This window comes from Bos javanicus, chromosome 28 (genome assembly GCF_032452875.1).
Source record: "Bos javanicus breed banteng chromosome 28, ARS-OSU_banteng_1.0, whole genome shotgun sequence".
Classification (NCBI taxonomy): Eukaryota; Metazoa; Chordata; class Mammalia; order Artiodactyla; family Bovidae; genus Bos; species Bos javanicus.
In genome coordinates, this window is record NC_083895.1 from 47,309,868 (window position 1) to 47,333,528 (window position 23,661).

Consider the following 23,661-nt stretch of genomic DNA (forward strand, 5'->3'; position numbering starts at 1 on the left):
GCAGCCCCGGCGCGCACCTTCATGAACTCGTCCTTGTCGAAGCACAGCGTGTCTGGCCCCTTGGGCAGGTTCATCCTACTTTTCTCCATCCCGCCGGACGCCGCCTCTCAGCGCCAACCCCGGGCGAGGGGAAGAAGGAAGACCCTGTGCGGACCGACCGTGCAGCCGCAGCCACAGCCACAGCCACAGCCACTTTCCGCGGCACAGAGAGCGCCACTTCCGCCAACATGGCAGCGGCCGCCGGGGCCAATCGGCGAGGGCTCCGCGGGCCGGCCTCCGACCGCCGCCGCCAAGAGGGGCGTGGGGATCGGCGCTGCCATCGCGCTGCAGGTCATGCTGCCTCCATTCGGCGGAGGGCGGCACTGCAGCTCAGGCAAGCTGGGTTGGGCAGTCTGGCTCCCATTGAGGTAGGTCTGAGGCTGAAGACCACTGGCTGGAGGAGTCTGGGGCTCCCTCTCCAGCCACCGTTTCCACTGGGAAAAATCTGCCTGCAGCATTCTTCCAAGATCTTCTCCCTGATCTTGCTCTAGGGTCTGGCTCAGATCCAGGTGGGAGGTCGGAGTAACCTTGGGTCTTCACTCTTCTTAAAGAGCACCTCATCACCTACCTAGTCAGAACATAGCACACAAAATACATGTGCATACATATTTATTTTTAATCTAAGCCAGTGTCTACTTAAAACCATTCACAGCCTAAAAGTTGAGAGTTATGTTTTATTTGGTGAGAATTTTTAGGACTTCAAGTCCGGGAGATAGAAGCTCAAGTGACCCTGAGAGAACTGCTCTGAGGAGGCAGGGAGGTGGGGGACAGGTTATATAGAAGTTTTGCAACAAAGTGTAGGTAGTCTGAACGTCAAAAATGTTTTGTAACTTAAAGAAAACCAGATATCCCAAGTTGAGAAATTTAGTGCTTTTCTATGTAAAGGAAGATGCAAGAGACTAGGCTTACTGAGATTATTCCTTTGATATGCCTCTCAACTATCTGGGGCCAGTAGTCTGTTTTCACATCCTGAGCTTCCTCAGGACTCACCATAGGGAATGGCTGCAGTTTGATGGCTACTAGATGGCAGGCACTATTTCCGTCCTGAATACCCTCAGGGCTCACTAGCTCACCTTCCATGGTGGCTGCAAGTGCTGATGACTGTGATATCCTTTGTTTATTGATATGGCAGAAATTATTCCATATCTCCTTCCTCAGTGATCATTTCAAAGAAAGGAAAGCCTTCCTTAGTGATCAATGCAAAGAAATAGAGAAAAACAATACAATGGGAAAGACTAGAGATCTCTTCAAGAAAATTAGAGATACCAAGGGAATATTTCATGCAACAATGAGCACAACAAAGTACAGAAATGGTATGGACCTAACAGATGCAGAAGATATTAAGAAAAGTGGCCAGAATACACAAACTATACAAAAAAGACCTTCACGACCCAGATAATCACGATGGTGTGATCACTGACCTAGAGCCAGACATCCTGGAATGTGAAGTCAAGTGGGCCTTAGGAAGCATCACTATGAACAAAGCTAGTGGAGGTGATGGAATTCCAGTTGAGCTATTTCAAATCCTGAAAGATGATTCTGTGAAAGTGCTACACTCAACATGTCAGCAAATTTGGAAAACTCAGCAGTGGCCACAGGACTGGAAAAGGTCAGTTTTCATTTCAATTCCTAAGAAAGGCAATGGCAAAGAATGCTCAAACTATCGCACAATTGCACTCAGCTCACACGCTAGTAAAGTAATACTCAAAATTCTCCAAGCCAGGCTTCAACAGTACATGAACCGTGAACTTTCAGATGTTCAAGCTGGTTTTAGAAAATGCAGAGGAACCAGAGATCAAATTGCCATTATCCGCTGGATCGTCAAAAAGGCAAGGGAGTTCCAGAAAAACATCTATTTCTGCTTTATTGACTATGCCAAAGCCTTTGACTGTGTAGATCACAATAAACTGTGGACAATTTTGAAAGAGGTGGGAATACCAGACCACCTGACCTGCCTCTTGAGAAATCTGTATGCAGGTCAGGAAGCAACAGTTAGAACTGGACATGGAACAACAGACTGGTTCCAAATTGGGAAAGGAGTACGTCAAGGCTGTATATTGTCACCCTGCTTATTTAACTTATGTGCAGAGTACATCATGAGAAATGCTGGGCTGGAAGAAGCACAAGCTGGAATCAAGACTGCCTGGAGAAATATCAATAACCTCAGACATGCAGATGACACCACCCTTATGGCAGAAAGTGAAGAGGAACTCAAAAGCCTCTTGATGAAAGTGAAAGAGGGGAGTGAAAAAGTTGGCTTAAAGCTCAACATTCAGAAAATGAAGATCATGGCATCTGGTCCCATCACTTCATGAGAAATAGATGGGGAAACAGTGGAAACAGTGTCAGACTTTATTTTGGGGGGCTCCAAAATCACTGCAGTTCAGTTCATTTGCTCAGTCGTGTCTGACTTTTTGCCACCCCATGAATCGCAGCACGCCAGGCCTCCCTGTCCATCACCAACTCCCGAAGTTCACTCAGACTCACATCCATCGATTCAGTGATGCCATCCAGCCATCTCATCCTCTGTCGTCCCCTTCTCCTCCTGCCCCCAATCCCTCCCAGCATCAGAGTCTCTTCCAAGGAGTCAACTCTTCATGTGAGGTGGCCAAAGTACTGGAGTTTCAGCCTTAGCATCATTCCCTCCAAAGAAATCCCAGGGCTGATCTCCTTCAGAATGGACTAGTTAGATCTCCTTGTAGTCCAAGGGACTCTCAAGTCTTCTCCAACACCACAGTTCAAAAGCATCAATTCTTCAGCGCTCAGCTTTCTTCACAGTCCAACTCTCACATCTATACATGACCACTGGAAAAACCATAGCTTTGACTAGACGGATCTTTGTTGGCAAAGTAATGTCTCTGCTTTTCAATATGCTGTCTAGTTTGGTCATAACTTTTCTTCCAAGGAGTAAGCAGTCAGTATATCTTAATTTTCTTCCCTAATTCTTTGATCTATACTTTTTGTAAGAGTGTTGTAGCCATGCATTCTGGGAAACAAACTCACTCAGAAGGAAAATGCAGATAGTGGAGTGCAGTTTATTAAACCGGCGGGCCCAAGGCAGAGTCTTCTCTTAGCCAAGGACTCCGACCAGCACTTGTGAAAGTCTTTTATACCCATGTGTACATGTTCGAACTCACCGCCCAAATTCCTTGAGACTTACATAAACAAAGGAAGGGTAAATACCATCATTCATGTGTTATGTGTTCAAACAGTTAAACAACTGGCCAATAATCAATAAGACCGAGGTTACACTCTGATAGATACAGAAAAATTTATGGCCTGTCCAGAGACAGGGGTGATTAGTGTATGTTTTCTCTTAGACGATGAGAAACCTGGATATCTCCGAGGTTCCCCTGTCTGGAGGGGGTCTTATCCTTCTATTGCTGTTTCCATAGGTACTAAGCACAGAGTTTGGAGTCCACGGGAGAGGTGGCTGAGCATGATCAGCATGAACAGGCCTAAGATGGGGCCCAGGCCCTATGAATTCCCTCTTCAAGAGTTGGACTTCATTTTGACATTGTTCTATCTTCAAGTTTCTTTCTTATATTCCCTAATTTCATTCTTCTGCCCTTCATTTCATTCTAGAGCTTGTGCCTGCTGCTCCATTTCTAAGTAATATTAGCCCCCTTTGACTTCAAATCTCTGAAAAGTTTTTAGTTCCCTATTTTCAGTGGCCTCATGACAGGTTCCCATTTTTCCTTCCCACTCTTCCCTATTTATAGTTTTCACATTTTTGGTAGACTTGCCACAGAATACTTAGAACTTGCAAAGAGAAATACTCTTCTGGGGGAATTCATGGGAGCATTTTCTCCAGTAAACATTAAAGTACTCTCTTTTCTGAACTGTTGTTCTAGAGTCGCCAAATCTTTCAACTAGAGTCATCCTGGTTCACTACCACAGGAGATGAGGGTTTCCATTTTTAATGGATTATATGCTTGAACTGGAGGCCAAGTATATAGTCTGACACGCTCTCACTCCAACAGAAAGGGAGCAGGGGCCAGGAGGGGTGGGGGTGGAGGAAGCCTCCTAGTTCAGGTCTCCATTCACTCGGCAAGCTCCCAGCGAGCCAACAGGGCTCTGTCAACATCTTCTGTATCTGATTTATACCCCTCTTCATTCCAAAGTGGATTTGAGGTGGTTTGGTTTGATTCTTAAAGTTTCCCATTCTAACCAGGAGACAGATTAATCCTTGTTGTTCAGTCTTTCAGTCGTGTTAACATCAACATCTCCTTTCTAATGGACCATTCCCATCAGCATACAAGCCAGCTTCCATCTAAAAAAGAGCTCCCCTTGACCCCACATTTTCTCCTTCACAATGAACTTCTAAAACGTTTGTCTATACCTGTGGTTGCCCAACTGGGGTAACATGCACTTGAAAACTCTCTGAAGAATCCTGTGCACACAGCAAAGGAAACCACGAGCAAAACAGAACGACAACCTACAGACTGGGAGAAAATATTTGCAAATGATGTGGCTGATAAGGGATTAATTTCCAAAATATACAAACAGTTCATATAGCTCAATATGAAAAAAACAAACAACCTAATAAAAAATCTAAACAGATCTAAATAGACATTTCTCCAAAGAAGACATACAGGTGGCCGATAAACACATGAAAAAAATGCTAAACATCGCTATTAGAGAAATGCAAATCAGAACTATGATGAGGTATCACCTCACTCCAGTCAGAGTGGCCATCACCAAAAGTCTACTGTTAGGACCTTCTCTGGTTGTCCAGGGGCTAAGACTCCACACTCTTAATGCAGGGGACCTAGGTTCAATCCCTGGTCAGGGAACTGGATCCCTCGTGCTGCAAGTAAGAGTTCATATTCAGGAATATAAAGATCCTACATGCTGCGACTAAGACCTCTTGCAGCCAAATAAATAAATAAAATATTTTAAATGTCTACAATGAATAGAAGCTGAAGAGGGTGTGGAGAAAAGGGAACTCTGTTACACTGTTGGTGGTAAGTTGGTACAGCCACTATGGAGAACTGTATGGACATTCCTTAAAAAACTAAAAATATAGGGACATATAATCCTACAATCTCACTCCTGGGCATTTACTCAGAGGAAACTACAGTTTGCAAAGATACATGCACCCCAATGTTTATAACAGAATTAGTTACAATATCCAAGACATGGAAGCAACCTAAATGTCTGTCTACAAAGGAGTGGATAAGGAAGATGTGGTGCACATGTACAATGACATAAATACTCTTTCCCTGGTTCTCGAGCCTTTGGGCTCAGACCGAATCACACCACCTGTGTTCCTGGTTTCTAGGCTGCAGAGGGCAGATCCTGGGACTTCTCAGCCCTCTTAGTTGCATGACTCAATTCCTCATAATAAATCTCTCTCTCTCTCTCTCTTTGGTAAATATATATTTGTGTGAATTAACCTCTCTAGCTCTCTCTCTCTAATTATATCTGTCAGTCTATCTATCTATCTATCTATCTATCTATCTATCTATCTATCTATCAACTGGACCAAAAATTCTAAGACTTGCATGAAAACCATGATAGTAAGTGGATGATAATGTCCCCTCCTCCCTTTTAAGATTCAATTTATTTAAAAAGGGGAACCTCCACACCCTCCCCCCACCCCAATTTATCCATTTTTCCATCCCCTACTTCTGGCAATCACCAATCTCTGTATCAATAAGCTTGGTTTTCATACACACATATACGTACACATACATATATATATATATGGGCTTCCCTGGTAGTTCAGCTGGTAAAGCATCCACCTGCAATTCAGGAGACCCTGGTTCAATTCCTGGGTTGGAAATATTCCCTGGAGAAGGGATAAGCTACCCTCTCCAGTATTCTCGGGCTTCCCTGGTGGCTCAGATGGTAAAGAATCCGCCTGCAGTGCAGAAGGCCTGGGTTCAATCTCTAGGTTGGGATGGTCCCCTGGAGGAGGGCATGGCAGCCCGTTTCAGTATTCTTGCCTGGAGAATTCCCATGGACAGAGGAGCCTGACAGACTATAGTCAAGGGGGCTGCAAAGAGTCAGACACGACTGAGTGACTGAACAACAACAAACAAAAACGGCAGCCTTGCCAATTTGAGAATTTACCCTTGTGAACTGGTGTTGCAGGGCTTTCAGCATTACAATGGTGATGTGCAAAGCAAAGAAGTTGACACTCTTTTGAACAAAGTAGAAGGAAGAATGAAAGAATTGAGTCAGGCAGTACAGAGCTGGTGAAGTGATTCCCACCCATATTTTGCGGAGGGAACATCGAAAGATACTGGCCCACTGCCTGGTTGACTACGACATAGAGACGTGGTGTGTGATGAAGACTCACCTTATCAGAACACTGAAATTTTACACTTAAAACTATTTGGAAATAATCGACAGATGAATGGATGGAGAAGTTGTGGTACATACATACAATGGAATATTACTTGGCCATAAAAAGGAATGCATTTGAGTCCGTGCTGATGAGGTGGATGAACCTAGAACCCATTATACAGAGTGAAGTGAGTCAGAAAGAGAAAGATAGATATAGCGTTCTAATGCATGTATATGGAACCTAGAAAAATGGTACTGAAGAATTTATTAACAAAAAAACAGTGGAGAAACAGACATAGAGAACAGACTTATGGACATGGAGAGAGGGGAGGAGAGGGTGAGATGTGTGGAAAGAGTAACATGGAAAAGTACATTCAGTCAGTTCAGTTCTGCTGCTCAGTCGTGTCTGACTCCTTGCGACCCCATGGACTGCAGCACCAGGCCTCCCTGTCCATCACCAACTCCTGGAGTTCACTCAAACTCATGTCCATTGAATCAGTGATGCCATCCAGCCATCTCATCCTTTCATCCCCTTCTCCTCCAGCCTTCAGTCTTTCCTAGCATCAGGGTCTTCTCAAATGAGTCAGTTCCTCACATCAGGTAGCCAAAGTATTGGAGTTTCAGTTTCAACATCAGTCCTTCCAATGAGTATTCAGGACTGATTTCCTTTAGGATGGACTAGTTGAATCTCCTTGCAGTCTCAAGAGTCTTCTTCAACACCACAGTTGAAAAACATCAGTTCTTCAGTGCTCAGCTTTCTTTATGGTCCAACTCTCACAACCATACATGACTACTGGAAAAACCATGGCTTTGACTAGACAGACCTTTGTTGGCAAAGTAATGTTTCTATTTTAATATGTTGTCTAGGTCGGTCATAACTTTTCTTCCAAGGACTAAGCGTCTTTTAATTTAATGTCTGCAGTCACAATCTGCAGTGATGTTGGAGCCCCCAAAATAAAGTCTGCCACTGTTTCCCCATCTATTTGCCATGAAGTGATGGGATCAGATGCCCTGATCTTAGTTTTCTGAATGTTGAGTTTTAAGCCAACGTTTTCACTCTTCTCTTTCACTTTCACCAAGAGGCTTCTTAGTTCCTCTTCACTTTCTGCCGTAAGGGTGGTGTCATCTGCATATCTGAGGTTACTGATATTTCTTCCAGCAATCTTGATTCCAGCCCATGCTTCATCCAGACCAACGTTTCTTATGATGTACTCTGCATATAAGTTAAATAAGCAAGGTGTACTCCTTTCCTGATTTGGAACCAGTCTGTTGTTCCATGTCCAGTTCTAACTGTTGCTTCCTGACCTGCATACAGATTTCTCAGGAGGCAGATCAGGTGGTCTGGTATTCCCATTTCATAAAGAATTTTCCAAAGTTTGTTGTGATCCACCCAGTCAAAGGCTTTGGTGTAGTTGATAAAGCAGAAGTAGACGTTTTTCTGGAACTCTCTTGCTTTTTCAATGATCCAGTGGATATTGGCAATTTGATCTCTGGCTCCTCTGCCTTTTCTAAACCCAGCTCGAACATCTGGCATTTCACAGTTCATGTATTGTTTAAGTCTGGCTTGGAGAATTTCATGCATTACATATGGTAATTGAAACTTACATTACAGTATGTAAAATAGATAGCCAATGGGAATTTGCTCTATGGCTCAGGAAACTCAAACAGGGGCACTGTATCAGTCTAGAAGGGTGAGATGGGGTGAGAAATGGGAGGGAGGTTCAAAAGGGAGGGGTTATATGTGTACCTATGGCTGATTCATGTTGAGATCTGACAGAAAACAACAAAATTATGTAAAGCAAGTATCCTTTAATAAAAAAATAAATTAATAAAAAAATGAAAAAATAAAACTATTTGGAAATATTCTTATCCTCAATGGGGATGTTAATTTGGTGGAAAGTGATTTGGCATATACCCCAGGCTATCATTGTGGGATTCCCTTGTGGTTCAGCTGGTAAAGAATCCTCCTGCAATGCAGGAGACCTGGGTTGGGAAGATCCCCTGGTGAAGGGAAAGACTACCCACTCCAGTATTCTGGCCTGGAGAATTCCATGGATTGTATAGTCCATGGGGTCACAAAGAGTCTGAAATGACTGAACCACTTTCATTTTTCACTTTTCAGGGTATCATGGACAGTGGCAAAGAAGATTACACTGGAAAATATGTACTCATTCTAGGAGGCAGAGATGGGGGCATATTATGTGAAATAGTCAAGCTGAACCAAACATGTTCACTATGATGGAGACTGATGTGAAATACATCCAAAAAAAAAATGTGTGGTGATGTCTTAGGCAATCTTAAAGGAGATTGCTGTCAGGTTCTAATAGAAGACTATATTACAATACTGAAGATGTATGCCAAAGAGAGTGTGATTATGTGATTAATGATTTGAAAACTGTTGCAATCTCCAGTGTTTGAGCATCTTGTGTGGACGTACAGGTCAGCGGTGGTCTGCCAGAGGGATAGGGGCTCTGGGTGCAGCAGACTTGGGTATGGCATAAGCCCTCTTGAGGACGTTGTGATTAACCCCACCATAGAGCTGCCAGAACTTACACCAGACTAGGAAATAGACCCCTGGACAGCACAACGGAACCTTGTGCACCAGGACCCACAAGAAAGGAGCAATGACACCACAAGAGACTGTCCTGGACATGTCTGTGGGTATCCAGGAGTTTTCGGTGGAGGCGTGGGTTGGTGTTGGCCTGCTGCAGGGTCGGAGACGTTGAGTGTAGCAGTATATGCATGGGATCTTTTGAGAGGTGACCATTATCATCATTACCTCCACCATAGTTTCAGTCAGTTCAGTTCAGTTGCTCAGTCGTGTCCGGCTCTTTGTGACCCCATGAATCACAGCATGCCAAGCCTCCCTGTCCATCACCAACTCCCAGAGTTCACCCAAACTCATGTCCATCGAGTCGCTGATGCTATCCAGCCATCTCATCCTCTGTTGTCCCCTTCTCCTCCTGCCCCCAATCCCTCCCAGCAACAGAGTCTTTTCCAATGAGTCAACTCTTCGCATGAGGTGGCCAAAGTATTGAGTTTCAGCTTCAGCATCAGTCCTTCCAATGAACACCCAGGACTGATCTCCTTCAGAATGGACTGGTTGGATCTCCTTGCAGTCCAAGGGACTCTCAAGAGTCTTCTCCAACACCACAGTTCAAAAGCATCAATTCTTCAGTGCTCAGCTTTCTTCACAGTCCAACTCTCACATCCATACATGACTACTGGAAAAACCATAGCCTTGACTAGATGGACTTTTGTTGGCAAAGTAATGTCTCTGCTTTTGAATATGCTGTCTAGGTTGGTCATAACTTTCCTTCCAAGGAGTAAGCGTCTTTTAATTTCATGGCTGCAGTCACCATCTGAAGTGATTTTGGAGCCCAAAATAAAGTCTGACACTGTTTCCACTGTTTCCCCATCTATTTCTCATGAAGTGATGGGACCAGATGCCACGATCTTCGTTTTCTGAATGTTGAGCTTTAAGCCAACTTTTTCATCTCCTCTTTCACTTTCATCAAGAGGCTTTTTAGTTCCTCTTCACTTTCTGCCATAAGGGTGGTGTCATCTGCATATCTGAGGTGATTGATATTTCTCCCAGCAATCTTGATTCCAGCTTGTGCTTCTTCCAGCCCAGCGTTTCTCATGATGTACCCTGCATAGAAGTTAAATAAGCAGCGTGACAATATACAGCCTTGATGTACTCCTTTTCCTATTTGGAACCAGTCTGTGGTTCCATGTCCAGTTCTAATTGTTGCTTCCTGACCTGCATACAGGTTTCTCAAGAGGCAGCTCAAGTGTCTGGTATTCCCATCTCTTTCAGATTTTTCCAGTTTGTTGTGATCCACACAGTCAAAGGCTTTGGCATGGTCAATAAAGCAGAAATAGATGTTTTTCTGGAACTCTCTTGCTTTTTTGATGATCCAGCGGATGTTGGCAATTTGGCCCCAGGTAAATAGCAGAGAGGGAACACAGCACCAGCCATCAATAGAAAAATGGATTAAAGATTTACTGAGCATGGCCCTGGCCATCAGAACAAGACCCAGTTCCCCCCTCAGTCAGTCTATCCCATCTGGAAGTGTCCATAAGCCTCTTATCCTTCCCCATCAGAGGGGAGTCAGATTGAAAACCACAATCACAGACAACTAGCCAATCTGATCACATGGACCACAGCCTTGTCTAACCTAATGAAACTAAGCCATGCCCTGTGTGGCCACCCAAGAGGGATGGGTCATGGTGGAGAGGTCTGACAGAATGTGGTCCACTGGAGAAGGGAATGGCAAACCACTTCAGTATTCTTGCCTAGGGAACCCCATGAACATTGTGAAAAGGCAAAAAAATAGGACACTGAAAGATGAACTCCCCAGGTTGGTAGGTGCCCAATATACTACTGGAGATCAGTGGAGAAATAACTCCAGAAAGAATGAAGAGATGGAGCCAAAGCAAAAACAACACCCAGTTGTGGATGGGACTGGTCTCAGAAGTAAGGTTTGATGCTGTAAAGAGCAATATTGCATAGGAACCTGGAATGTTAGGTCCATGAATCAAGGCAAATTGGAAGTGGTCAAACAGGAGATGGCAATTAAGGAGGAAACAGACAGAACAGGCTCCATCTTGAAAGCAGGACTCCATCTTGGGTCGGACCGTGGATTTTGAGCTATATTCCCAGTATCTATGGAAACGACAAGCCAACTGGAAAACCAGGCCCCCTGTATGGAAGAGCCCCAGGGGTTGTACCTAGACTCTCTGTTGCCCAAAGAATACCCTAATTATCTGTGTAACCGAATAGAGTCATAAATTCTATTATGCTTATTGGGGTATGACCACAGGCCTATTGATAATTGCCCGCTGTTAACTACCTAAGCTTAAGGTTTATGAATCACGGGTTAACTTTGATTGTATCTTTCTTTTGCTTTGTTCAGACTAGTTTCAGGGAATTTGGGGAGGTGAGTTTGGACACGTACACTTAGAGTATATAAGGTTTTCAGAAAAACTGGTCAGGGTCCTAGGCTAAGAGAAGACTCTGCCTTGGGCCCGCCAGTGTAATAAACTGCCCTCCACTATCTGCATTGTCCTTCTGAGTGAGTTTGTTTCACAGAACGTGTGGCTACAACAGCAAGAATGAACATAGAGTTGGACTATTAAGAAGGCTGAGCGCCAAAGAATTGATGCTTTTGAACTGTGGTGTTGGAGAAGACTCTTGAGAGTCCCTTGGACTGCAAGGAGATCCAACCAGTCCATTCTAAAGGAGATCAGTCCTGGGATTTCTTTGGAGGGAATGATGCTAAAGCTGAAACTCCAGTACTTTGGCCACCTCATGCGAAGAGTTGACTCTTTGGAAAAGACCCTGATGCTGGAAGGGATTGGGGGCAGGAGGAGAAGGGGACGACAGAGGATGAGATGGTTGGATGGCATCATCAACTCAATGGACATGAGTTTGAGTAAGCTCTGGGAGTTGGTGATGGACAGAGGGGCCTGGCGTGCTGCAGTCCATGGGGTCACAAAGAGTCGGACACGACTGAGCAACTGAACTGAACTGAGTTTGTATTTGGGCCAGGCCTTTTGCAGGGTTAAATTTTCCAGTTTCTGAGAATGTAGCCAAGGGGTGACTCTGAGAGAGGCTCCGAGGACGTACCAGAGCTCACTCTTAGCCTATCTGCCATAGAAAGGGGTACTGAGAGTCACCGGCTGACAGAAAGGCATCCCTTTTGTCCCAGTGATCTCCCCGTGTGACTAATGCACGAAAATGGCCGATTGACCCAACAGTCGCGCCCGACCGTGAGAGGTGACCCCTGAGAACCATGCAGCTAGGGCACCGTGTGACCCGGGCAGAGAAGATTCCATACTTTTCACAAGTGCACGGGGAACATTCTCCAAAATTGACCATATGTTAGGCCAGAAAATAAGTCTACTCTAAATACACTCAAATCATACAAAGGAACTTTTTCCTGTCACAATGCAATGAAACGAAGTTAATAGTAGAAGGAAAAGTGGGAAAATCCACAGTTATGTGAAGATTAAACACACTCTTAAATAACCAGTAGGCTAAAAAATAATACTAATAAAAAAAGGAACTTAGAAACACCTGGAGACAAATCAAAATATAAACAGAACATACCAACATGTATGGGATTCTGCAAAAACATCACCAACAATGAAATATAAATCTGTTAATGCATACATGAAAAAGAAAGCTCAAATAAGCAACCTATCTTTACATCTAGGCAGAAAAGGGAGAGCAAACCAAGCTCAAAGCTAGAAGGAGGAATGAAAATAATAAAGATTAGCTCTCAGATAATTATACAGAAGAGGAAAACCAAAGAAATCAATTTTAAACAAAAGTTACTTCAACCAGGTTAACATAAGAAACAAATCTTTAGCTATATTGACTAAGAAAAAAGACAACTAAAATCAGTAACAAAGAGGAGACATAACTGCTGACATGACACAATAGCACAGTAAGGGAGAGCTCTGAGCAGCTGAGCGCAGCCAGATGGGATACCCTGGTGAAATTCTATTATTTAAGCCTCGGTCTGTGATATTCTATTCTGGCAACCCTAGCAAACTAGCACAGCTTTATCCTCTTTCTTGCAAATAAAAGTTATGAAAATGGTGCCAAAACCCACAAAGTATATAAAGTATCTGAAAGGAGGAAAAAAGAAAAGGACGAACTATCTAGGGTGTTGAGAAAAATCTTTTTCTTTGTTTCTTACCAAAGTTAAAATAAAAACGTCAAAACCACCAGAAAAGACTCATGAACAGACATTTTAGAGAAGCCAAACAGCAACCATGGTAAAACAACCAGAAAATCATTCAGTTGGTAAAAACAGTAAAATAATATAGTAAAATAAAAACAGTAAAATGCATTTTATTCTTTGGAAGTTTTAAAAAAATTCAATTTATTGAAAATTCCAAAGAGGTTATAATACAGGTACATGATTCAAGATACTGAAAATACACTTTGCCTTAATCTGTTCCTTCTCTCATTTAGCCTGTGTGTCCAGGGCCATCTGCCTCCACAGGTAGTATTTTGTTTCTTACAGATCCTTCTAGAGTTCCTTATAAGCAAACACGAAAATATATTTCTCCTTCATGCCCTAATTCAAAACACAAATAGTGGTATATTAAGCATGGTGTTTTGTTACATGTTGCTTTTATTTATTTGACAATGCCTTGGAAATTGTCCTCTATCAGGACATAATTTCCTGCAGAGCAGTGCACTGAGTGGATGACGTAGTATTATAATACACTTTGCCCATCCACAGTGGGATGAACACTGATATGCAACAATCTGTTTATATTACAAACAATGCTGTAACGTAGAACTTTGACCTGTGTTATTCTGCTGCTAGCAAATGTGTAGGATATATTTCCAAAGGATTTGTAACCTGGAGTATTTGTAACAGAGAGAGCATTTGATAAGATGCTACCAGTAAGATCCTTCTGAGCCAGCAATGAGCCTTTCTCTTTAAACTGCAACTTCTCCATCACACCACTCCCCTACCTGTGTTTAAAACTGCTTTCCAACGTTTTCTAACCTTCAGAAACCCTCTATAGTCTTTCCTATCATCAGCACTGCCCTTTATTCTCAGTGTAGTTACAACCTCACCGGGTACGTACCTGTTTTCTCCACTCTTCTCTGGGTCCATCACTGCTCAACTCACTCCATTAGAGCTGGAGCCAACGTGGCCAGATAACTCCTTGAGTGTAGAGAAATGGGTCATGGATGATCTGAACCAGGGAGCCTGATGCCCAGGAGAGAGGGAGTGTCTGTAAGGGGTATAACTGGGGAGAAGGAAAGGTATATTAAGTTTGATCCACAGTAATTATTCAGGTGAAGATTCTACAGAGCCCACACGTGGGAGCAGGAGTCTTGGTTGGAGATACATACTTGGGAATTTGTCCCCAAATATCACAGCTAAAATGGGAGGCAGGGACTCCAAAGGGAAGATCGTGTGAGTGAGTCTGCTGTGAACCTGCTGTGAGTGCCAGGGAGAGACACACACGGGAAAGGACGCAGCAGAGAGGCAGGAAGGCAACATCGGGCATTCCAAAAGGAAGCGGAGCATCATGGCAATAAGGACGTGTCACAGAAGCTTGTGCCACAGAAGGGTGGCGGTAAATGGAAAACGGGATCACAAGTCATTAATAAGTCCTGGCAAGTTGTTTCATGAGAGACCAAGGGCAGAATCAGACCATAGTATACAATAAAAGACAGATAAAATCGGTAGGTAAAACCCACTCATGTTCAAATCGAGATTTTGTTAAAATGTTCTTTTAAGGAACATAGAAATACAATCTCAGACGGGAGGACGTTGAAGTTTAGGTGATGGCTGACAGAATGACTCCCTGCCTAAAAGAGATGCCATCAGCAACAGTTCTGTGCAGAGTCGGGCAGAGAGCCCATGACACCGGTGGACAGATGTGATAGGAGACACGTGTGGAAAAGGCTGGTGACTGGAGGTCTTCAGGGAAGAGAGGGTTCTTTCATACTACATGTGCCAGTGTGCAGATAACATCAGGGGGGAGCTATTTGGGTCTTAGGAATTACTTAACCTGAAAAATATTACTTAAACTGAATTTTAAATTTGCACCATGTAAAGTGCAATGGCTTCCCTGGTGGTTCGGGTCGTAAAGAATCTGCCTGCAATGCGGGAGGCACGGGTTTGATCCCTGGGTCAGGAAGACCCCCTGGAGAAGAAAATGGCAACCCACTCCAGTAGTCTTGCCTGGAGAATTCCATGCACACAGGAGCTTGGCGGGCTACAGTCCATGGGAAAGCATGGTAGGAATAAACCCAGCAAGGTGAGGAAGTGTGCTGTATGCTGGGTTTTTCACCAGGACAAAGCCTGCCAGCTTTGGATCAACCCCTTCTGTCTCTGAACTTTTCTTGTCTTTTAGTGTCTTTCTCTTTTATAATTAAAAGTCACATTCCTTAAACTTTCCAAGCAGTTTTCCCGCTGGCTTTCTCCCTTGGAAGTAGGACTTCTAGGCATGGGTTCTATGTATTTTTTTCTACATAAATTTATGAAAATCCCAACTTTTTTTTTTTGAGGCAACAGTTCTGCAAACTGTAGAAATAAATTCATTTTGGTTCATACTGGCCAAGACTACAAAAATTGCTCCTCAGTCTCCTGAGTTTAAAATAGGCTCTGTGGTATCATCAAGGTTCTGCTGATCTCAGATCCTGTGATCTTGCTGGTGCCTTGACTACTGCATGCACTCTGTCTGACCGCCGGGGCCCTGCGTCATCCATCTGTGTGGGCACATGGCATCAATGTGCTGTATTTATGTGAGAAGTATTCAGAGCAGGATCAAATCCCGGGATCAGGGACTGGCAGCACTGAGCTAGCACTGACTCCGCCCCCCGCCCCGCCCCCCTCCCCTTCACCGCGTGTGCGCTCACTCATGTCAACTCAGCCCCCATATGTTTCCACCCTCCAAGTTGGTGCCCATCTCAGGGCCCTTGTCCCTGCTCTTCCCTCTCCTAGAATGCCGTTGTCCTAGAGCTTAAAGTGGCCGCTGTTTTCTGCTCATCTGGATGGCAGCTCAGATATTAACCTCTGGGATGGGCATTCTTGGACCAGCCTGTCTAATGCTGGTGTTTCCCCTTTACCATCCCTCGTGACCCTGATGTTTTCCATCAGTGTTGTTGTTTAGTCACTAAGTCATGTCTGACTCCTGCGACCCCAGGGCCTGCAGGCTGCCAGGCTCCTCTGTCCATGGGATTTCCCAGGGAGGAATACTGGAGTGGGTTGCCATTTTCTTCTCCAGGGGATTTTCCTGACCCAGAGATTGAACCCATGTCTCCTGCTTGGCAGGTGGATTCTTTACCACTGAGTCACCTGGAAAGCTCAGTTGTGTGTGTGTGTGTTTTTATAATGCTAATCAAAACTTTTTCCCCAATTAAAAATTTTATTTATAAGAGTCTGTGTACTCCAGAAAGCCACATGAGGGCAGGGTCCATATCTATTCCATTTATTAATGTGCCTCCAGTGATTACAATTCTCAGTTGATAAGTATTTATTGAGTAATGAATGTAAAAGCCTTAAAGTCCCTTTAATTCTAATTCATGGATTAGAAATGTGACATGAGCTGCCAGGTGTCACACAGGTGGTCACCTCAAGCCAATCCAGAGATAGTGAACTGCACACTTTAGAGCACAATGAACTGCTAGTGGCTGAAAAGGAAGATGGACACTGGGATTCAGGGAAAAAAAAAAATTCTCCACAATATAAGCTGTGGGAAAATTTAGTGTGACTTATTACACCAACAGATCTTATGAAAACAGGAGCAAAAATTGCCACAGTGACTTGATAGTACCTGAAGGATTCAAATTCAGAGACTCCTAAGACCTTACCCAGGATTTATTGGCACAAAGTTCTTCTAGGGGGTGGGGAAAGCCATCTAAGTGTGTCTCCTGATACTTCATTTTATTTTAACATGTTCAGGAGCAAAACAAAGAATATGAAACAAAAGACACCTTTCAAGCATGTGTGGTTAGGTGATTTTAAATTATTGATGCAAAAGTATAATTTTCTCTTAAAATAAAATTTGATTTCTGCTTCCAAATAAATACAAAGAGTGTCTGGACTTCCTCACCAATATTAACTGGTAATTAGAGAGCTGAACAAAATACATGAAATGAACCTTGAGTCAGAATTCTTGGCCAGAGACATCCTGGAAACCAACCTCATCATCATAAAACCTGAGACTGCACGTCACGTGGCAGAGAAGTCCCCTGGGCTTCCTCGCCCTGCTGCTGTCCTCCTGCCTGCCCTTCCCAATCAGGTCTCTTGCTTTGTCAGCACGTGTGAACCCACTCTAGGGCCCTGGAAAGGGTTCCTCTTCCTGCAGCAATAAGAGGAACAGTGTCTAGACTTGCTCACCTACCATTGGGAATTAGAAAGCTGAACAAAATAGGAAACGGTTCTCAGACCCTGAACAGCAGGCAGTGTTAGGCTCCAGGGCTAGGTTCCTCGAGTGAAGGTGAGCACACACATCAACCTTATGACTCCGCCGCTCTCTGCCTTCAGGCGGTTTTCACACTGCAGCTGCAGGCAGAGGAACCATAAACATTCTGGCAAAAATCTGAATTGAGAACACTGGTGAGTTGGGAGGCCAGGGAGGCTATAATCTGTGTGCAGGGCATCAAAGAGGAATGAGCTGTTCAGAGAAAAAGTTCCACAACTGCTTCATGATCCCTTTGAGTCTTTATCGAATATCAATCTGAGGACACACAGGTGAGATTCCATAATGAATAAAAACACAAAAACAGAAAATATTGGTCTCACAAGCAAAAAATAAAACAATTCCTTCCATATTATTTTTTTCAAAGTATGGCAATTAACTGAAGGCTAGTGAGCAGTACACATATACATAAATGTATAGTTTCTAGAAAGCAATTTTTAAAGATGTCAATAAACCTCTTGTCATGACAATTTTAGAATTCTACTAAAAAAGTAAAAAAAGTAATGTGGAAATATGTCTTTGCAATCAAAAGGCATTCGAATAGCTTTAGTATTCTTAAAAAAATTTTTTTTAATTGGTGGAAAATTGTTTTACCATTTTGTGTTGGTTTCTGCCATACAACAATGCAAATTATCCATAATTATTTATATATATGTATATCACTTGCTTCTGGAGCCTCTCTCCCCTCCTTGAATAACTTTAGTTTTAGGATGGAAAAGTTATAAGGAGCCCTATATGTAATGTCTAAATAGTAAGGAAATCGTTAACAATGTCACACGTGTTTCTAACTCAATATCCTTCCATTACCATGTTTATGAAGATTTAAAAATACAGATCAGTAAGTGCATTGAGCAGCTACTATTTGCATTGCGAGGGGTCAGCCAGCACCACTTGCATTAGGCTGAGACTAGGGGTACGCATAAGAGCCGTAGCAAAACAGGAAGGCACGTCCTGCTTGGAGCTTGTGATGTAAGGAAGCTGGAAGCAGGCTCATGGGAAGAGGGGCGCCCATGGGATTGCTTAGAGGAACCTGTTCTCACCGATTTGTTTCTAATTGGAAAGGATACAGAAGGAAACAGTCACTGACCCAGACCGGACCTTGAGGCCTATTGCAGCAGTTTGGGGGTGTGGATTGCCAGAATGATTGCTGGGGGTTATGGCCTCGTGGGTTGTAGAGTTCCCTCTGCTTTGAAACAAATATTTAGACATACTGAAACTCCTCTTTGGTCACCTTCAACTGAGCAGCTGTTCTGTGGATAAACTTTATAATTACAGACAACGGTAATAATTACAGTAACGTCAACAACGATAATAGTAATTTTCATGGTTATAGATTTCAGTACTTTGATCTACTAAAACCTGCTGCTGCTCCTAAGTCGCTTCAGTTGTGTCCGACTCTGTGCGAACCCATAGATGGCAGCCCACCAGGCTCGCCCGTCCCCGGGATTCTCCAGGCAAGAACACTGGAATGGGTTGCCATTTCCTTCTCCAATACATGAAAGTCAAGTCAGTCATGTCCGACTCTCAGAGATCCCCGGACTGCAGCCTACCAGCCTCCTCCGTCCATGGGATTTTCCAGGCCAGAGTACTGGAGTGGGTTATCATTATCTTCTTTCCACTAAAACCTACTACAGTAAATTATAAAGTACCAAAGTTGTCTGGCCATCTGGTCGACCTGTTGGCGGCCCAGCTACAATCAAAGCGTGAATGCCACCGGGACAAATTCGGATCGTAGGGAGAAGGTACAGCATCACCACTACCCCACGCTCGTTCCCTCCGAGTACGCAGCAGGTTACATTTCTCTCCCGCGTCCTCCCTTTCACGTGTGTTCAGAGGCTCTTCTGAGACTGAAGACCGCGCCAGGCTCCGTTTCCCCAGGACCCTCACCGTACACTCTCACAAACATTTGGCGCTTCTGACCGCCGAGCACAGGCAGGACTGGAGCCGCGCATTGGGCGACGTCCTTGCTCGCCCGCCGCGTTCCCTGTTGTCAACCACGTTGAAAAGACTCGTGTGCGTGGGGTCCACACAACCGCAGCGGCCTCAAGGGGAACAGAAGGGACCATAGGTGGTCCCCACGAAAACGCAGCACGGCATGCGGACGATCGAAGAGCTTGGAGAAAGTGTCCGTCGTGGAGCAGCTACCCGCTTCCCGGCCCCGGTCGGACCTGAACCCCAGGCGGCGAAGACGCGGGCACGGGGAACGCGGTGCCGGCCGGGCGCGCAGGCCAGCGCCACCTTGTTCCACGCGTTCGGCACGTCCCTACTCTAAGGGAGGAGGGCCGGGATCCAGGGACGGCCGACGTAGACACATGGCCACTCCCAGCCGAGACGGGAAAACTGGACAATGTAGCCCCAGGACACCGCTCGCGGCACGGTCACTCAGTCGCGGGCTAAGCGGTACCCGCGGGCAAAGGAAACTTCCCGATCGCTCTACAGCTCTTAGAAACATGGCCCGGCTTCACCACGCAAGCCTGCATGCTCGTCAAGCGGGAGCAGAACGCGCCCAGGAACGACCACTCCAAGCACGGACTCAGGCCGGCTGGCCAAGCCCCGGAGCCTAGAGCGGGTGTACCGCGGAGGGGAAATGAACGCCCTAAACGGTGACCCAGGAGCACGGCCGCCGAGCCACAAGCGCTCTGGCGCGAAAGACCCTCTCCCTGCCCGCTCCGAGGCCCCGGAGGATGAAGGGGCGCGGGGAGATGCTGGTCGACCCGAGCGAGAAACCACCCCACCACCACAGCGCGGCGCCGGCCCACCTCAGAGTGCTGCAGGCCCAATCTTCAGCACGAGCAGGCATGCCCAGGTCTCCGAAACACCGGAGTTATCTCCACCAATGATGCCGGCCTCTGGAGCTCTGTGCCGGGTTTCCCGGCTGAATCGCAGCCCTTGTGAAGGTCGCCGAAGGAAAGGAACGCTCTGAAAGCGGCCGCCGGGGGCGCCCGACGACCGGTTCGAACGTCCCTGGGACGAGGCGCCGTGGCCGGCAGGCTGCAGCGGCGCCGACCGCCCGAACGCCCGAGCTCGCCGGGGGCCTCTGCCTCGGAGGGGACTCACCACTTGGGACAGCACGGCGCCGAGGGGCCCAGGCGGCCCAGGGCGGGCGGAGAGCGGGAGGCCGCGGCAGAGAGGCCCTCCCCGCGAGATTGCAAGGCCCAGGCCAACCTGAGCAAGGGAGATTCTGCAGGGGGCTGGGCTGTGTGAACTGTAAGCTCAACAGTGAAAGCAAAACAGAAAGAAAGCAAGCACGGAAGACATTTTATTCTGTAATTTCAGAGTTGAGATGTTACTGAAGTATTAAAAAACAAGGCTCAGAAGACATAAAGGAAAGGACTGAAAATTTGACTATGTAATTGGTCTTTAAGTTTTTACCAAAGTCAGATGACAAGAAATGGGTGTGCGGGAACATTTGTGCAACTATACACATAATAAGAATGTTGATATCAGCATTATTTAATAACACAATATTTAGAAAACTTAGTAGGGGACCAGTTAAGTAAATCTTCAGTGCATTCACATAACACAAGACTATCAATTTACTTTTTGATTTATTGCTGTTATTTAAATGAGTTAGATTTATAGGTATTGGAAAGATGTCTATGGCAAACTGTTAAATGAAAACAAAGTTTTAGTACTTCCAGTGGTGCATATATATATATATACCTTTTTTTTTAAAAATGAAGTAGAAAAATAAAGAGTTAGAATAGCTAAAGCGGATTTAAAAAGCAAGAATCAAGTCTGCCCTGTAGCCTGGTGTCTGGACAGAAAGACGTGCCAGAAACAAAGATGGGCCACACTACGTGCTTCTCTGCTCCCTCCTACTATAGTCTTGGGACAGGCAGCTGGCATCTCAGCCCCTCCACGTCTCTGCTCCACTAACACCCACAGCCCCTGCAGGCAATCAGAACTCTGACTCTGCAGGCCTGGGATCCCTTTGTCCACAGTCTCTTCCTTCATGTCAGGAGCCTTGAGCAATTCACTTGGTTTGCCCAATCATCCATGCCCAGAGCTGCTGGCTCTAACATACACCTGTGTAGTCCTTCTCTCCATAAGCTTTGAGCTGATATCCCAAGGGAAGACCATTCCCCTCACAAAACAGGTATGAACCATGGGAACAACCGGAAGTTTGCACCTGGACCCAGTATACAAACTCTGTGTGCACACTCTACTCCCAAAGAAACTATGCTTTTCACTGTGCTGTTTGCATGGCATGGCCATTGCTTACTTGAAGCATCCAGACTCACTTATGTGGCAGGAAGAAATACGAAGTACACAGACACACAAGTGTGCACATGCACACACGCACACACACCCACGTATAAACATAGAGGCACACACACACCCCAGGAGCTAATCTGGACTTCTGCTAGGGCTGGCAATGGTGGGAGCAGAAAAGAAATCATTGTTGCTGCTTCTCAGGTCCTCTGCGCTGGCAGGCCCTGGTTGCTTTGCTGATTTCACCGCGGGGAGTGCGGGCTTGGAGCGCACTAGTCTGCAGTTTGCTGTCCAGTGGCCTGCGCTTTATTCGGTCCACTCTACCCTTTCTCCTCAATGCCGAGTCACCATTAAGAAATAAGAATCAACACATGTTGCATTCAATTTTCAAATTTTAACAAAGTTTAAGAACACAGAGAGAAATTGAGTTATTGTGAAAAAGGTAGTGAGAAAATTTTATCTGTTTTGTAGCTACCAAAATGTTCAAATATAGGCTATAAAAGCTTAATATTTTTTAAAATTAGGAAAAGTAAATAATCCCTCATTGCTCCTTCTTACCCATCACCACCTCTGCCGCAGCTTCTGTCACACTGGGCTCACCTGACGACAGGCCTGTTCTCCTGGTTTGGAGACTTCTCTCACACTCATCACTATCATCTATGCTCACTACACACTTGAGGCCATGGTAGCCATTCACATGGTAAATCAGGGGATTTTTCTCTAGTGAGCCTGCGGGTTGTAGTTTTTTTTTTTTTTTTTTAATTTGATAGAAACCTCTCCCATCTGTCCTGTAAAGTCACAACCTTTACGGATGCTGCAACAAGCAGGTGTGAATGACACAAAGAGGGTGTTTCCGTATCCGTCCCTGAGCTGCATATGCCTAACAGAGTGGTGGATGTTACTGGCATTAATATTTCCTGGGTGGTGTTAGAATATCCAGGCTGAGAGGAGAAACCGGACAATTTGGCAAGACACAGACCAAACCAGGAGCTAGAGCAAGTCCCTCTCATTGTTTCAAGGTCAAGAACTCAGCCACCACTGTCCTCCTCTGCATCCTCATGCAGGACAGTTGAAACTGACCAGATAAAGCTGAGGAGATGGAAAGAAGTCATGAGAGCCAAGCCTCTGAAGCCCTGCTAGATACTCCAGGCATGAGTCCCCAAGCATTCACCTGGGGGTGACCCCTCCCACCAAATCACGGGCATGCAGAGAAATAGGGAACCCTCCTCTCTTTGGGGTCAAAGGTAAAACACGAGGGGCTGCTGCTACTGCTGCTAAGTCGCTTCAGTCATGTCCAACTCTGTGCGACCCCATAGACGGCAGCCCACCAGGCTCCCCCGTCCCTCGGATTCTCCAGGCAAGGACACTGGAGTGGGGTGCCATTGCCTTCTCCAAACACACTATGGGCTATTCCCCACATAAACAATGTAGTAATATTTCCATTTTACACAGAAAAAAATGAAAGTCATGAGCTGTTATACTCTGATAAGACCTACTTCTTCAGAGTTTTTTAATTAATATTCAATTCCTATGATTTACATCAAATCCCAGGAAACCCTCACAATGACCACTTGGGGAATCTTGACTCCACAGAACAAACACCACTCTCAAACATTTCAATAACTAATTCTTGATCAAATGCATCAGGTGTTGTTCTCCAGTACCCACCAAAGTGGTTTAGAGTTCCCCGTCCTTCCTGCTGTGCCCTCCCCTGACCCTCTGGATGCAACTGCCTTCAGTCATCTTGACTCCCCGCCCCCCACCCCCACCCCCATGTGGGAATCAGGCAGCTTTGGAGCCTTAAGCTTAGTTCCATCATCTATGGCCTCAGATATGTGGCCAAGCGACTCTGAATCTTTTCAATAGTGGGTGAAACAATCTAAGGAGTCATGTCTTGGTGGAAGGTCAGGCACTCTGGCTGCACAGATAAGCTCTTAAACCCCCTTGCACAGGAAAGAAGCAGGAGCATGTACATCATGAGTCCCCTGGTGGGTGTCACAGTCCCACAGGGCAGACACGCTCATCAAATGCAGAGGAAGCTTACTTTGGGGTGAAATCTAGTTGACACCTTCAGAGACATGGTGAAATACTACATGGATTTCTGCCCTACCAAATATTATTGGCAGAAACAGTCATCATTTCACA

General features: G+C 45.2%; 1 protein-coding gene across 7 annotated transcripts in view; it reads right to left on the reverse strand.

Moving 5' to 3' along the window:
- COG2 (component of oligomeric golgi complex 2) overlaps nucleotides 1-20,271 on the reverse strand; it is a 62,468-nt gene extending 42,197 nt beyond the window's left edge. For 2 of the 7 annotated variants that reach the window (XM_061405772.1, XM_061405769.1), the window contains exon 1: nucleotides 18-207. In XM_061405772.1, coding sequence (XP_061261756.1) covers nucleotides 18-89 — 72 coding nt within the window. In that variant the 5' untranslated portion in view covers nucleotides 90-207. Of the gene's footprint in view, nucleotides 1-17; nucleotides 247-13,950; nucleotides 14,116-20,060 lie in introns of those variants that run through there. The other 5 variants (XM_061405777.1, XM_061405773.1, XM_061405774.1 and 2 more) reach the window with 5 other exon arrangements.
- Between the last annotated feature and the right edge of the window lie 3,390 nt (nucleotides 20,272-23,661).